This window comes from Alligator mississippiensis, chromosome 6 (genome assembly GCF_030867095.1).
Source record: "Alligator mississippiensis isolate rAllMis1 chromosome 6, rAllMis1, whole genome shotgun sequence".
NCBI lineage: Eukaryota > Metazoa > Chordata > Crocodylia > Alligatoridae > Alligator > Alligator mississippiensis.
The window spans coordinates 1120587-1135304 of NC_081829.1; the positions used below are offsets into that span (position 1 = coordinate 1120587).

Here is a 14718-nt window from a genome sequence, read left to right on the forward strand (position 1 = left end):
AGATGTCCTGCAGGTGATTTGCCCTTAACAGCATGGGGCCGTGGGCTGGCCAGTGGCCAAAAGGCTCCCGGCTCAGGAGACGGCTCTGCCGCAGCTGACAAAGCCCCTGCACGGAGCAGGTCTCCGCATCAGGGAATGCCGTCCTCTTTGCTGCGTGGTCCGGCTGCAATAAGGCAAAGGCCCAGCACACAGCGCCCAGCGCTACTGCACCCGCCAGCCCCGAGCTCAGCCTTTTATCTAGGTGCAGGGTGGCCCAGCTGGATGCTCTAGGCAAGGGACCGTGCTGCCCTGCATAAAACCAAGCCCTGGCTTCTCCGTGCTCCCGCGATGCTCAGAGGGCTCCGCAGGCTGCCAGCCTCTCCCCTACGTGCAGCATCCCTCCCCAGGCCCTGCTGCATTCCCTGCCTTCTCCTCCAAAGGTGCAACGTAACCAGGCCAGGACCAGACCATGGCTAGGCTTGCAGGGTCCTCAGGAAGTCACATCTCATCTTGCTCCTGCTCAAGGCAGGAGCATCCTTGTCTGAACCACCCCAGGCCCATGTCTGTCCAGCTTGCTCCTGAAAACCCCTCTGGCTGGGGTTCCACTAGTGTTCTCTCAGGACAGTAGCCACGGACAAGATCCTGTCTCCATCCTCCCTATAACCACCCTTCGGGTCTCTGAGGCCTGTTATCAAATCTCCCCTCAGTCTTCTCTGCTCCAGGTTAACTAATCCCAGTTCTTTCAACCCTTCCTTGTAAATCAGGTTTCCCAGGTCTTGAATTGCTGTTGTCACTGTCCGATGGCCTTCCCAATCTGTCCACATCTTTCCTTAAGTGCAGGGCCCAAAACTGGACATGGGGGAAGCCTCAGGAGTGCCAACCAGAGCCGGAGAACCTCGATTTGCAAGTGATCTCCGTCCTGTTAATACAGCCCTGCGGGCTATGGGCCTTTTTTGCAACAAGGGCAGCCTGTTGGCTCATATTCAGCTTCCGTCCCCTGCAACTCCCAGCTTCTTCTCTGCGGGCTGGCAGCCCAGCAGCCCTCCCCCAGGCCGTATCTGCACTTGCAGTGTCCTGCCCCTCGTCCTTGCTGAAATCCATCCGATCGATCTGGGAATATGCTGCCACTATTGCAGTTTTGGCACTAAACTGAGCGTCTTTATGTCCCAGGAAAGGCCCCGGTGCCTCATTCAGATGCTGTCTGCTCGGTCACTGTCCCTGCCATGTCTGCGAGCAGCAGTGCAGCTCTGACTGCAGGGGAAAAGGCATCTGAAGACCTGGCTCAGTGGGAACAGATTGCCCTTGAAGTCTGCATTTGATGCAGGTGTCAAGATGCTCGGTTGGCTCCATTCTGGGGTGAATGACTTGCTTTCCCCCTCTCCTCAGAGAAGGGACAATGGCACACACGATCTTCCTCACTCAGAGGGATGCTCGAGGGCCCCTTGTCCAAGCCAGAGGCAGACTGGAGAGCAGTTGTGATGCACGCAGCTCACGTGCATGGGGGAGGCCTGGCTCACCCTGTACTCACACCACCTCCGATGGGTGCAGCTCATTCAGATCCATGCTTTCCTGGCCAGAATTTGGCCCCAGGTCCTCCTCCAAAGAGCAGCAGGACAGATTGGCAGGCAGTAAATTAACACGTGAGCCCATGGTTGCTACTGTCTTGTTCCCAGCCTGGTCCCGTCATTCCCCGGATCTGCTGAGCCCCCAAAGGAACAAACAAACTCCTCCTGACTCTGGATGACTTCAGAAAACTCCCATTATCCTCGGATGCGGCTGCTGGAAGAACATCTGTCGTATGAAAGCCACTTTAATACGAATTAATTATGCTCCCCATGCTGTGAGAGTTTTTTCTTCTTATCGCCCAGTCAATAGCCCTGGTTTCAAAGGCAGGATGGCTTGTTCTATAATGCTTTATTTAAATGATTTACTGCAAGTGGCAAGAGATGGGCTGGCAGCCCTGGAGACTGGAGCGCTGCGCGTCCAGAGAGCAGGAACGGCACGTGGAAACATAGCGTGAGCACTCTCCGTGTCTCCAGCACTCACACGGTCCCACCAGAGCTCACCTCTCCAAGCTGGAGGGCCCTTCCCTGGAGACGGAGGGAGGAGCCCTGCCTTGGAAAGCTCCCAGCCGGGCCTCAGCCTCTCTGCTGAAGCTGCCAGGGCAGTGCAATGGGATGCAGTCGCTGCAACGGGATGCAAGTTGTTCTGCTGCAGAAGTGGCTCGGGGGGCTGCCTCCTTCCAGCCAGGCTGCAGGCAGCTGGAGGCAACAACCAGCAGCACGGCAGGGCCAGAGCGGACCCTGCTGCTGATCTGAGCGCTTGACCCTAGTGACCCCTGAATCCAGCAACACAAGGCCAGGCACCGTGCTGGCTTTGCCATCACAACCCAGGGTGTGGGGAGGAAAGCCTGAGCCCCTGGCTGGCTCCACAGTGTGCATGGGTACCACATGGGCCCGTGCCTGCCATTGCTCCCTAGGGAAAGGGTGCCCATGCCTGGCAGGGCAAGACCCTCCCCAGAGACATGGGCTGAGCGCAAGGCCCCGACAACCTGCTCCGACTGCAGGGGAGCACCTCCATACTGGGGGGGCACTTGAGGGTGGGAGGAGAAGCCCGTCAGCAGGGCTGCCTTCGCTCAGCCTCTTGCCCCTCCAGCTTGGCAACCTTCCCCTGCAGAGGGGCCACCAGCTCCGGGGGGGGGGGACCCCTGTAGACTGGGGAAGGCCCCCCCCCACCTGCCAGAGTTTGCAGAGAGCCTGCACCCATGGGGAAGGGGTTAACAGAGACCATACCACTGGAGAAAGGGAGGGTGCAGGGGAGCCCATCCTCCCCTACGTGCTGCGTTGTGGGCGCCCACCCTCGTGGTTGGCAGCCGGGTGCGGCTCAGGCGGGCACAGTAGCAGTGCAGGCGGTAGGGGCCCAGCCAGGCAGAGCGTGCCCCGTCTGCAGCCCAGGGGCTGGGGTCAACCTCGGCATGCGGCTGGAGCCAGGCTTCACCCCCGCTCCCCCTCCGGGCAGCCGCACCGAGCCAGGCCAGGCACGTTTCAGCACCGCGGACAGCACCAGCTGGGCAGCGCCACCACTCCCTGGGGTGCCCGCCTGACCCTTCACGCGTGGCAAAGACACAATCGCATCGTTTTTGCCAATGGCCTTAGGCCAAGGGGCTGGGAGGGACCTTACAGATCATCCGCACAGGGGTGGGAAAGGGTGCTGGGATCAAGCGATCCTGGTAAGAGGCATCGAGGCGTTTTTGGGGGGTCCCTCGTCCACTGGGGTGGGCAGCCCAGAGATTGGAATCAGCCCTAAAAGCCACGACCGCAAGGAGCAGGGATGTCTGTGCCCCTCAGGTGGCCCGAGCTGTGGGAACAGGATCCGATTTACAAAAAAAGACAACACCGGGGGGAACCCACTCAGGCTTTCTTTCTTCCCTGCGCGAGACACTGGTCTTTGCCCCAAACTTTAGGCCTTTGAGTAATGCCAACCGAGTTGCGCAGGGCGGCTTCTGCAGGACCAGGGGCCCACAAGAAACTCTGCCTGGTTGCAGCCAAGCTCTGACCCCAGGATAGTGCAGCTGATCCTGCCAACAATAACATCCTTCCACGTACTCGCTCACATGCTGGGCCCTGCCCCTTCTGTAGCATGCTCCTGGGGCCATTTAATTAGCAAGTAATTATTTGGGTAGACTGCTATTGAGAAAATGCATCCACTGCTAATCTATGGCTAGCGATACCCCAAAGGCCCCCCGCTTGTGGGTAGTTACAGCCATCTCCACCTACCTGAGTGACAAAGAAGAGGTCCATCGTTAGGATAGACCCAGGTTCAAATGTTCCTACTGCAGAGGGTCTCCCTCCCAAACCCAAGGCACCATTGCCCTCGACACCTCGAGGTAGTGGGTCCCTCACCGCAGGCAGAAAGACTAGAAGTCACTTCCAGGCCCAGTGCTGCATGGGAAGCAGAAGGCAGGCCGGGTCTGAACACAGGCGTGCGGTTGCCTTCTGCTACAGGAGTCCTGGTGCTGTCGTGGTACCCACCTGGCCTGGCAGATAATAATGGGGAGCCATCCAAAAGCCTGGTGCTGTTCATCCTGGATGCCGTGCACCGACACGCTATAAAGGTAGGACTTCTCCTGCCTGTTGCTGGAAGCGATTAAACAAATTGCTCAAATGCCTGCGGTGTTTCTGCTGCCAGCTCAGCAGCGCCGGGTTGTCTTTACCTGCTTGCTGCATGAGGCAGCAAAGGATTCTGTTTTGCAGCCATCGAGCACAAGCAGGAGCCCTGTGGGTGCAATGACAGCTTAGGTCTCACCAACACGAAAGCTGAGAGCCTGCTTTGTCCTGGCTCCAAAGGGTGGGCTAGGTGCGAGATGTGCTGTGCTGTTAGCCTGGTGCCTAGGAGGGGGATGCCAAGAGCTTCCAGCTGCTCCATGAGAAATGGGCAGGGGGACCTCTTCTAAAGGCCTGGGCACTGCTGGCCTGTCCCTGGAGCCCACCCTCCTGCACAGCACAGGCTGCGAGCTAACTCTCTCCGACTTGTTTTGAAGGTGGCCTTCCACATCCAGCTGTACAAGGGGCGGGATGACCACACTGTGCATGAGAACATCAAATACATCCTGGACAAGTAAGTGCTGCCTTGCCAAACACCAGTGCAGCTCTGCGCTGATGTGTGGAGCCAAAGGATGGACCTCCGGGGTTTATGCACCAGGTGCTTCGCCAAGCTGGAGAAACCTGGGCGCGGTTATGCTGCTGCAACTGCCACCTCCACGCCCAGACCACAGGCGAGCAGTTTTCTGCAGCTTTGCACCAAAATGCTCCAATTCTCCCCTATTCTTTCCTTTCTGACCTGTCCCTTAGTCAGTTATGCTGCAGGGCAGAGGGGTTCAGTAGAATCAAACCCAGAAACACAGCAAAGCCGAAAGCCACAATGACAGACAGTCCCTTAAGTGTTTATCTGCAAGCCCCAGAGGTTTAGTCTTTTCCCGATTGAGTACTCCACATCTCTTATATTAACCTAAGACCCAGAAACAGAGGCCAGCTGCAGAGATCAGAGCCAGCTTGGAGTTCAATGCTGGGGGACAAATTAGCAATGCAGGGAGGAAACACGCTACACATCTTACACTCCCCCGCAAAGCATTTGTTATGCCCGAGTCAGAGATGGGCTCCCAGGCTAGATGGACTGTTGGCCTGACCCAGCGTCAGTACCGACATGGCTTGTGCATGCTCTCTCCCCATCTCTACCTATGGCTCAATGGCGCTTTCTACAAGTACAAGACGAGCGCTGGCAAGAGCCTGCCCCTGTTCTGCATCTACGACTCTTACCCGACGCCCGCCGAGTCCTGGGCCAACCTGCTCACCCCGACGGGCTCCCACTCTGGCCGCAACACCCCTTACAACAGCTTGTTCATAGAGCTGCTGATGGAGGAGGGGCACAAGCACGACATCCTCTGCCGGCTATGACGGCATGTACACATACTTCACATCCAATGGCTTTTCCTTCGGCTCCTCCCACCAAAACTGGAAAGCGATCAAGGCTTTCTGCGACTCCAACAACTTCATGTTCATCCCCAGCGTCGGGCCTGGCTACATCAACACTACCATCCGCCCCGGAACAGCCACCACGCACAGAACGGCGTCAACGGGAAATACTACGAGACAGTCCTGCAGGCCGCCCTCATGGTGAAGCCGGAGACAGTCTCCATCATGTCCTTCAGTGAGTGGCATGAAGGCACCCAGATTGAGAAAGCCGTGCCCAAGAAGACAGCAACACACCTGTACCTGGACTACCTACCGCACCAGCCCAACATGTACCTGGAGCCAACCTGTTGGTGGGCAGAACATTTCAGCAAGGAGGAGCAGTAGCTGATGTGACTGCTGTGCACAGGCGGCTTCTGGTCTTTACCTTACTGAAAGGTCACGTTAAGTCTGCTCTGGGATCCAGTGCTCCAGGGGAAGCTTGAGAAAGCAGCTAGAGCCTCCGAGTCTGCGTAGAGCTGTTAGCTTGTCCAGGTGCTGTAACAGTGTCCTCCATGAACTGCCCCTACACTTGAAGTCACAGGAAGGTTGAACGAGCAGAGGGATCTCCACGGAGCAGTCTGTTCCGCTGCAGGTTAGCACAGTAACCTCTTCAATGCCCTCCTGGGGTCTGAACCGGGCTGTTACAGAGCAGGGCAGAGGTCTCAGCCTTTCCTCCAGTGCATTTGTTTTGTGACGTTTTATGCATTTGCTGGGCTCCTGCCCCCAGCATGCATTCTACTTTATGCCCTCAGCCAGTTGCCTGCAGCAACCATGTACCCTTTCCCCCCACTAATGCTCTGACAATGCATCTCCCTTATCAGCTTACTGTAGAACAGAATAACTCTTCCTCTCCAGTAAACCCTTCCAAGGAAACTAAACCACGCAGTTAAAAACCTTTGCTTCAGGGCAAGTGTGTTTTATACCAAGGGCTCCGCTTTGGGTGCCTTCCCTGTAATCCGCTGTACGCAAGCCACTAGGTGCGGCTAAAGCTGGAATGCTGGTGGCCATTTAACCTGTAACGTGTACGGGAAACCAATGAAATGCAACCGTCTGTACTAAAAGTTTGCAACTGACTGCTTCGTGTGTGTGTTCAAAGTTCACACCTGGGTTTATTCTCTCCTCTAGAGAGAAGAGCAAGCACTTACAAAAAGATCCCACAAATCAAACCTCGTTGTGGGAGAACACAATGGCAATGTTATTGCAACAGGAGAATGCTCAGGCCCTCTAAATCTGTTTTACAAAATCTGTTCGTACTTGTCTTTCTATCAATAAAAAGTGGCAGCTCCAGACCGAGTTGGCGCCATTAGGCTTTCCGACTACTACTGTTTGATTTACATGCCTTCTAAACCTCTGGAAAGAGTTAGCATCTGGATATTTTTTGTCATGATTAAAGGCTGAAAGCATCATCTACTCCTGTGGTTCTCAGCCTGTTTTAGACACCAGACATGCCTCAGAAAATGGAAGATCTTGGAGCTCTCGGTTCTCTGACTACAGAAAAACAGAGCAATTCTTCTGTTTCAAAGAACTCCAAAGCCCACAACGGGTCAGGATGTTTCTGACACTCTGGCTTCCTACTGGAAATCCATTTATCTTGCGAGTCACGTGTAGGTGACTGCACACCTAACAGTGCTGACATGGTGCTGCTGCAATTGGGAATCACTGATTTAGTTGGCAGGAAAGAGCATGCAAGTGCAAGAGAATCTAGTCTTATCACCGTATTTTGTGCACAGCAGCCAAACATCCATTGACAGGGGTAAGCAATGATCCTCTTCTGTCAGCCAGACTGTAAAGAACTTCTTTGCCTCAAAAGAGCATCTAGGCTCTGCAGGCATTGCTGCTGGGGTTTTGACATTACTCTGCACAGCAGCATCCAGATTAGCCCCCAGAAAAAATGAAAGGGCACCAATGGCCTGAAGCAAGCCCTTATGCACAAAACAGTTCATTCCAGAGGTCAAAGCATCTTAAAAAAATAACTATTTACAGCCAAATTAAATAGAAAGATTGGTCCATGGTACTAATAAGCAATACCCCCAAGAACAGACTAATGACACCCTAGCGATCCCACTATAAATACTGAATGAAAGCTGCCTATTCTCTTCCTGTTACATCCATCTTAATCCACTGAGCTTGTTCGTTGCCCTACAGATAGAGTTCAGACTGCAGTTGTTCTAAGAAAGGAAGCCAACAGTCTGTAAGGGATAGAGTCTAATATCTGCAGCTCAGGAAACTTCTGAAACATCTCCCTAGCACAGGAATTAACTCTTGCTCAAAGACGTACCTTCCAAAATGGATCTTTTTACGGTGCATAAAGTGCAACAAAAGTTTGTCCTGCTCATCTCCATTGGAAAGAGCAGGGCTTGGCTGGACTTTATGCAGAACACGGCATCCCGAGACACTGCTTCAGTCTAAAAAACCCCCACTGCTTCACACAGACACCTGCCAACCTGGGTGGACTAAAAGGTTCTCTCTACAAGAGATCTGAACAGGGGAGGATCGGCCGCTTCAAAGCTAGAGAAGATGCAGCTGTGCAGTCCTGATATTCACAGGAACTAAATGAAGAGCCTTGAAAAACCACGGGATGTTGCTAACAAGGCTCCAGTCAGCGTCACAGCCCATCGACACATTGCAAGTCTTGCATTCAGGGGTTTTTTCCTTTTTATTTCAAAGCTGAAATGTCTCTCCAATTTGGGCAAACACATCCATCCGCACAAGGGTGCTTGGAGATATTACAATAGTCCAAGGGAGATGACACAAACCCTGATTTGGTTCCTTACCAAAGTCCAGCAGACCAAGCGCCAGCATGCAGGCACTCAGTCACCGGCACTCGTGTAATGAGTTCGGACAGGAAGATGATGGGCCTTATTAAACAAGGCCATGACACTGGACTCCTGAGGACACAGGCACACAGTGCCCAGCTTTCCCGACCCTGCAGGGCTCCGGCAGAGTTCAGTTTCTCAAGAAGGTTCCAACGTCAAGCCGTACTTCTGCTTCAGGATTTCGACTGTAGGACCCAGAGCACTGCGGAAAGAAAGGCAGGGGGAGTGAAGACCAGAAAGGAGCTACGCTTCTCAGTGGGAAAGGCGTTTCCCTTGGGATGCAGGTGAGCACTCCAAGGGTGGGAGAACGCAAGGACAAGCTGAGCAGTCGCCTTCACCTTGCAGCAGGAAAGAAGAGAGGGACGGTACTGTACTTTTCAGAACTTGCAAAAACAAAAGTTAGCAAGTCCTCCCCTTCCAAGCCCAGCACCTAAGTGGGGTTCTCCACATTTAGGGGCTGCAGATACAGACAGTTAAAGAAGCCTTTTTCTATGGACACAATCTGGGCTCATGCACTGTAAAGAACTCAGGAAAACAAGCCCACCCTTAAACACGTTTTGTATTTCACCTAAAGCACAAAATGCAGCCACACTCAGCAAAGGGGCTTACCAGCCTGGCCGAATAATAGTGTATTTCCCAGACACAGACAAATCGACCACCGTCGATCCCAGACGACATTCTGGACTCTGAGTGTCTCCAATCGGACCGCCATCAACGACCAAGGATAGCTGAGGCCAAAGGTCTTGGAATTCCTGAGAGAAGGAACAAAAACCACGTTCAACATCCAAAACTCATGACGGGCTCCTGACTTAGTTTTTAAGGGAACTCCATGAGCCAGGTGACAGTTTCTAGCATTAGCTGAGGAAATCTCATTGCTTCGCTTCCGAGCAGAACTCCATACCCAGACACTTGAGAACCCGTGTGTGCGCGTGTTGTGAAAGGAAGGAAACCTTTATGGCTGGCCAGGGTTGGGAGCTTTTGCCAGAAGCAGTGCTGCAGCAAGTCGCTTCGAGTGTCCATTAAGCCTTAAAACGTTGTCCACATTCACGAGCGACTCGTGCCTCCTGAATCTGGGGAGGCATCCGCAGAAACTGCCAAATGGCAGCAGCCCTGTCAGGGGGGGCACCGACCTGACCGACAGCATCAGTGATGGCCATCAGCAGGGGCACCGTCCCCATCAGGGGGGCACATGCACCCCCGTGCACTCCCTACCAGTTGTTTATGTCCACGTTTATATGCAGCCAGTTCCAAGTCTCCTTTCTACAAGGCGCAGTAAGAGAAGTACCAGGGCTCAGGAAGAGGGACCATCACTAGAAGATCCTTGGTTCACTGCACAAGTCATCAAGGTTGTGCAAGCAATTTTCCCCAGTTCCAGTCCGGGAGCCAAGCATAAAAGCTTTCTGCAGCATCAAGAAAAGCCTTACCGAGACGGTGAGCGTGCTCGCCTGAGAGCTGACGTTAGCGCTCGTTAAAGCCAGGGGTCCTGGGCAAGCCTGCGCCAGCTCCCTGATGAAGGCGTGGTTTGGAATGCGAACTCCGACCAGCTACGAGAGAGAGAGAAGAGTAAACGTGTTTACAGCCGTGACCAGAGCTCCAGATCAGCTCGCTCTCCTGTTACATTGGGTTAGGGCCTCTTGGCTTACAGCCCCAGGCTGAAGGGGCGATGCCCCAGCACCTGCCGCGACGGGGCAAGGACATGAAGCCGAGACCCTGCGGCACAGAGCTGAGCATACCGGAAACCGCCGGTCCCACCGCAAGTGGTCACGTGCCCATCGCTGACCAGGCAGAACCAGGCTCGGGGAAAACCAAGCAGCACCGAGCGCACAGCAGATGCACGGCACGCAGGAGCAGGAGCGGGGAAAACCCTCCGCCTGTCAGACCGGAGATGCTGCTCATCCCCAAAGACTTACTGATGTGAACGGGTTCAAGTCCTTGTTGAGTCCGTCCGAGCGCTGCAGCACCAGCGTCACGGGTCCGGGGAGCAGGTCCCGCAGAAGCTGCTCTGGCACGTTGACGTGGCAGTACCTGCAATGCAAAGCGGGGTCAGACCGAGGGCTGCTCGTTAACGTCCGGACTCGAGCTGCCTCCAGGTGCGTTTCTAGGGCTGCAAAGCGGAGAGGCGCAGATCCCCCTCTCCTCCCCCCAAACAAGGACGGTTTATCTGCGCCGATGCTGCTGCATCCCCCCTCGTTTCCGCACCGGTACCTAGCCCTGCTCCCTCGAGACAGCGCCGGGCTGCGCGGAAACCCTCCCCGCCTAGAAACGCACCTCGCTCACAACCAGCGACAGACCGCGGCCCTTCCCCCGCAGCGCCGGTCGGCGGCCGCCCCAAGCGATGGAAACGCAGCCCATTTCATCGTTCCCGTCACGGCGCCGCGCGCCCGCCCGCGGGAGGCAGGGTCACGTCCGCTTTTGCACGGTGCTGCTCGCAGCCCAGTGCGGAGCTGAGGGGAAGAGGCCCCGGCGGCGGCTCCTCGCCGACCCAGCACGTGCTCTCCAGGTTCCTTGTTACACTGAGCCCCCCCCGCCGGGCTTCGGCTCGCCCCAGCACAGCACAGCGACCCCGGGGGCGGGGCGGGGCGGGGCCGCGCACCTGTAGACGTGCTCCACGCCGGCCAGGCAGATGGCGAGGGGCTTGGTGCCGTCGCGGCCCTTCAGGCTGTAGACGGCGCGGACGGCGCGCGAGTCCTGGGCCAGGCAGGCCACGCCGTAGATGGTGTCCGTGGGCAGCGCCACCAGCCCCCCCGCCTGCAGCGCCCGCGCCGCCGCCTCCAGCGCCCGCCGCCAGCCTGCGGGGACACCCCCCCCCCAAGACCGTCAGCCCCTCGGCCCAGCACCCCCGCTCGCAGGACCCCGCTGTCCCAGACCCGGCTCACCCTGCGCGTCCCCCGGAGCCCCGCGGCCGTCGGGCAGGGGCAGGGGCAGGACGCGGGGCGGGGGTCGCGGTCCGGGCCCCGCGCCGCCCTCACCTGCCCGGGCCCAGCCGGCCAGCACCGCCCGCCCCGCGCCCAGCATGCTGCCACCGCTTCCGCTTCCGGGAGGAAGTGCCGTGACGTCCTTCCGGCCGCCCCGCCCCGCCCCGCCCCGCCCCGCGGGCTGTCCTTAAAGGGGCAGGCGCTGTCAGCCCCCGGGCCGCCCCACGTGCTCCCATGGGGGGGGGGGTGCTCTGTGCCCCGGACGCCGGGCTCTCCCCCAGCCCGGGGCGGGGCGAGGCGGGGGAATCTCCCTAGAGCAAAACGCAACCTGGGCCCATTTCACAGCTGGGCAAACTGAGGCCGGCCACCCAGCAAGGCGCTGGCAGACACAACCCCGCTGCTTGGCCCCCGGGCACCCCCAGGACGGGCTCCCTGCTCCACCCACTAGGCAGCCTGCTGCTCCTCGGCCTGGCACCTGGCGGGCCTGCAGCGGGTCCCGGCCGCCCCCACAGCCAAAGGGCTGGCGCGGAGGAGCAGGGTCCAGCCCGCGGCTCGCGTCGGCCCGGCAGGACCCGGGCGTCCCCCGCCCCGCGGCCCTGGGACGCCGCACGGCGACGGGCCGGCTGCTCCTGAGCCCCCCGGGCTCGCCCTGCACCCACGACCCAGCCCCGACGGGCTCCCCAGCCCTGGACGGGGCCCTGAGCTGGCGTGCGGCGCTGGAGCCCGTGTCCCAGCACGCAGGCGGTGGCAGCCCGGCTCCCCAGGGCTCGCACGTTGGTAACGGCAAGGCCTCGCCCGCCGGCCACGCTGTAGCGACCCCGGGCGAAGGAAAGGCCGGCGGCGCTTGTCACCGGGAGCCCAGGGTTGCCTCCGGCTGGAGGAGCAAGCTCCAAGAGCTCCGAGTCAATGCGGCATCTTTTATTAAACCCACTCAAAGAGCTGGAAAAATGACTGTATTGAAACATTCAAATAGCTGGGAAAATCCTATTTATTACACCAGCTATTTGAGCTGGCGTGGTAAAAGCCGAGGAGCCTGGCCCGTGCCCTGCAGAAGCAGCAGGCGGAGGAGGGTGGAGGAGGCCCAGGTGCTGGCAATCCACTCAGCCAAGCTACAAATAAGAACCGGGGCTGGGGCCGGGGTCAGGGTCAGCAGGGCGGTGGGTGTTGGCTGAGGAGGGGCCTGTGCCGGGATCAGCCCGGCTCCCGCGGTGCAGACTTGCTGCTGAGGCAATGGTCAGTGCAAGCTGCCCCGAGCTCTGAGGGTGGATGCTGTTTTGGAGCCACCTTCTCTGCTCAACCCCAGCTCCCCCTCGTGATGCTGCCCCGGCTTCTGACCCCCCAGCAGGTGTGGGGGGGCAGGAGCCCCTAGTGACCACGGACCGTCTGCCTTTCTTTCCAGTGCTGCTTCTGAGGACTCGTGCAAACGACACCAGCTCCCAAAGCAACGCCTCTGCCCCCAGCACCCAGCTCTCCCATCTCGCTGAGCAATGGAGGCAAGAAAAGCCACCGGGCAGGATGATGCTGAGCTGCCCAAAACCCTCGAGTCCCTGGTTTGTGTGAATCAGGTGGGGGGAGGCTGCCTGGGCTTGGATATAGGACAGTAATTGCAAGCGCTGCTGCTCATCTTCAGGGCAGCTCCCGGGTGTCTGAGGGGCCCCAGGTAGAGCATCTCCAGGCTGCAGCTGAGGGCTTGGTGCATGGGTGGGAGTCGGCTCTGCCTTGTTCGCAAGCCCCGAGGCACCCAAGCTGCTTTACCGTCCCCAGAGGGTTTAGCACTGCTGCTGGCCAAGACTGCAGGCTCCCTTGGGAAGGCTGCTAAGGAGGTCTGCCCCACAGAAAAGCAGTAACTGGTGCCACTTGCCAGCCCCCAAGGCACCCCCAGCTCCTTGCTGACTTCTCCCCCAAGTCTCAGAGGCTTCCCTGTTTCTCCCCTCAGTCCGAACGCATCAGGGCCCTGCTAACGGTGCTGGAAGCCCAGCAGCAACGGCTCCAGGAAAAGACCGCCAGCCTCGACCTGCTGATGACGGAGCTCGCGGGCCTGCGGGCCTCTCTCAGGGTTGAGTATTGCCATCTCCATCCTCCCTGTCTGCAGGGAGCAGGGGTGCGACCAGCCACAGGCCACTGAGCTGCAGGCGGGAAACCTGCTGTGAGCCCCAGGGTGCAGCGCCCTGACCCCAGGGCAGGGCACCTGGTGAGGACACCCCATGCTACTCTAGCTAGCATTGGGGGAACTAATGCCCAGGCCTGTGCTTCGATTTCTAGGCACCTGCTGGGATGGAGAGCAGCTCCTTGGCTCTGCAGGAAGAGAAAAATCGCCCCTGAAATGCCGGCTGGGTTGGCCTGGCCGCCAGCCTGTTGCTGGAAGAACCCTTCACATGCACACGGTTGCTCTCCAGGAAGTGCTTAGCCCTTTCTCTCCTTGAGCTCTGCTAAGCTGGCTTTGTATTGTCCCCTGGCCGCCTGATGCTCACGGCACGGAAATAAAATGGTTTATGTATCCCTTTGCCACTCTGGGAAAAGCTGCAGCCCTGCTCCAGCTAGCAGTGAGCTAACCCACCAGCCCCTGTAACCTGTGGGCAGCAGAGACTTGCTGACCCAAGGCTGTACATGAAAAAGGAAAGGGGATTTCCCTTCCTGCCCATAATTTCACACTAGAAATGCAGCAGGGCTGAAGCTGTGCACTACAAGGACTGCCCCTAACCCTGTGTCCTACCTACACTGATTCAGCACATCCTTGTCCCTATCTCCTCCCCACCTTTCCTCTTCCATCGCAGGACAGAGCCAGCCCCAAAGACCAGGGGTGCTGTGCAGGGAGTCCTCCCTTGCAGCAGTGCAGGCCCTGAAGAGGAGCTCAAGCCACTGCTGCTCCCTCCCAGGAGCTGCACTCATCCCAGGGAGAAGCTGGAGGGCTAGGGCCAGTGGAGCAGAGCTGTGTCCTGCCTGGCGTTCGCTCCCTGCTTCCCAGCTGCACTAAGGCTTCTTTCCTGGAGAGAAAGACAGAGCTGGAGTTCTCCCTCCCTCTCTTCTGGTCCCTGCCTTTGAAAAGCTGTTTCTGTTTTTTGGCTAGGCAGTGCTGAGAGCCCTGCTCTGAAAGGGGCAGGATGCTAAACAGGCCAGTGCTTTATGATCCCCAGCAGCTCCTGTTGGCAGGGGGGGGCTTTGGATCCGCAGTCAAGGTGCCTGATTGAGGCCTGCATGGAGCCCGGGTGGGTCTCATTGGATCCAGCCCCTGGACTGCAGGGACCAGGGTCTTTCTGGTTTGACGGGGGTGATGGGGGAGGCAGAGAGGAAATCCAGGGGGATGACAGACCAGTGCTCAGGGCGCTGCGTGAAGATGCTGGTTGTCTGGGCTCAGACCCAGTTCTGCTGCATGCCATATGTTGGTGGGGGGTTGCACTCGGCCTCCATGCAGCAGGGACAGCAGGCACTTCCCCTTCTTCCTGAGCTATTCTGGGGTGCTCAGACTCTGAAACCCCAAGGCAGAGACTGGTCGAAGAA

General features: G+C 57.9%; 2 protein-coding genes and 1 long non-coding RNA gene across 3 annotated transcripts; 2 read left to right on the forward strand and 1 right to left on the reverse strand.

Annotated features, from left to right (window-relative positions):
- The first annotated feature begins 2953 nt into the window (after nucleotides 1–2953).
- MANEAL (mannosidase endo-alpha like) lies at nucleotides 2954–5843 on the forward strand. Its single transcript, XM_059730318.1, is given in 6 exon segments — nucleotides 2954–3016; nucleotides 3887–4093; nucleotides 4520–4601; nucleotides 5218–5419; nucleotides 5421–5578; nucleotides 5581–5843. Coding segments are annotated over 6 exon segments (975 nt in total).
- Nucleotides 5844–8126: 2283 nt separating this feature from the next.
- On the reverse strand, nucleotides 8127–11357 carry YRDC (yrdC N6-threonylcarbamoyltransferase domain containing). The gene is made up of 6 exons (XM_059729460.1): nucleotides 11182–11357; nucleotides 10899–11094; nucleotides 10216–10330; nucleotides 9730–9849; nucleotides 8915–9057; nucleotides 8127–8507 (listed from the first exon to the last, which is right to left on the reverse strand). The coding sequence occupies exons 1-6, from the start codon at nucleotides 11318–11320 to the stop codon at nucleotides 8444–8446; spliced, it is 777 nt and encodes a 258-aa protein (XP_059585443.1). The 5' UTR covers nucleotides 11321–11357; the 3' UTR covers nucleotides 8127–8443.
- A 990-nt stretch (nucleotides 11358–12347) lies between these two features.
- Nucleotides 12348–13723, forward strand: LOC102576453 (uncharacterized). The gene is made up of 4 exons (XR_363021.4): nucleotides 12348–12453; nucleotides 12620–12770; nucleotides 13157–13276; nucleotides 13483–13723. It is a non-coding gene; the product is annotated as an uncharacterized LOC102576453 (long non-coding RNA).
- Nucleotides 13724–14718: the final 995 nt, after the last annotated feature.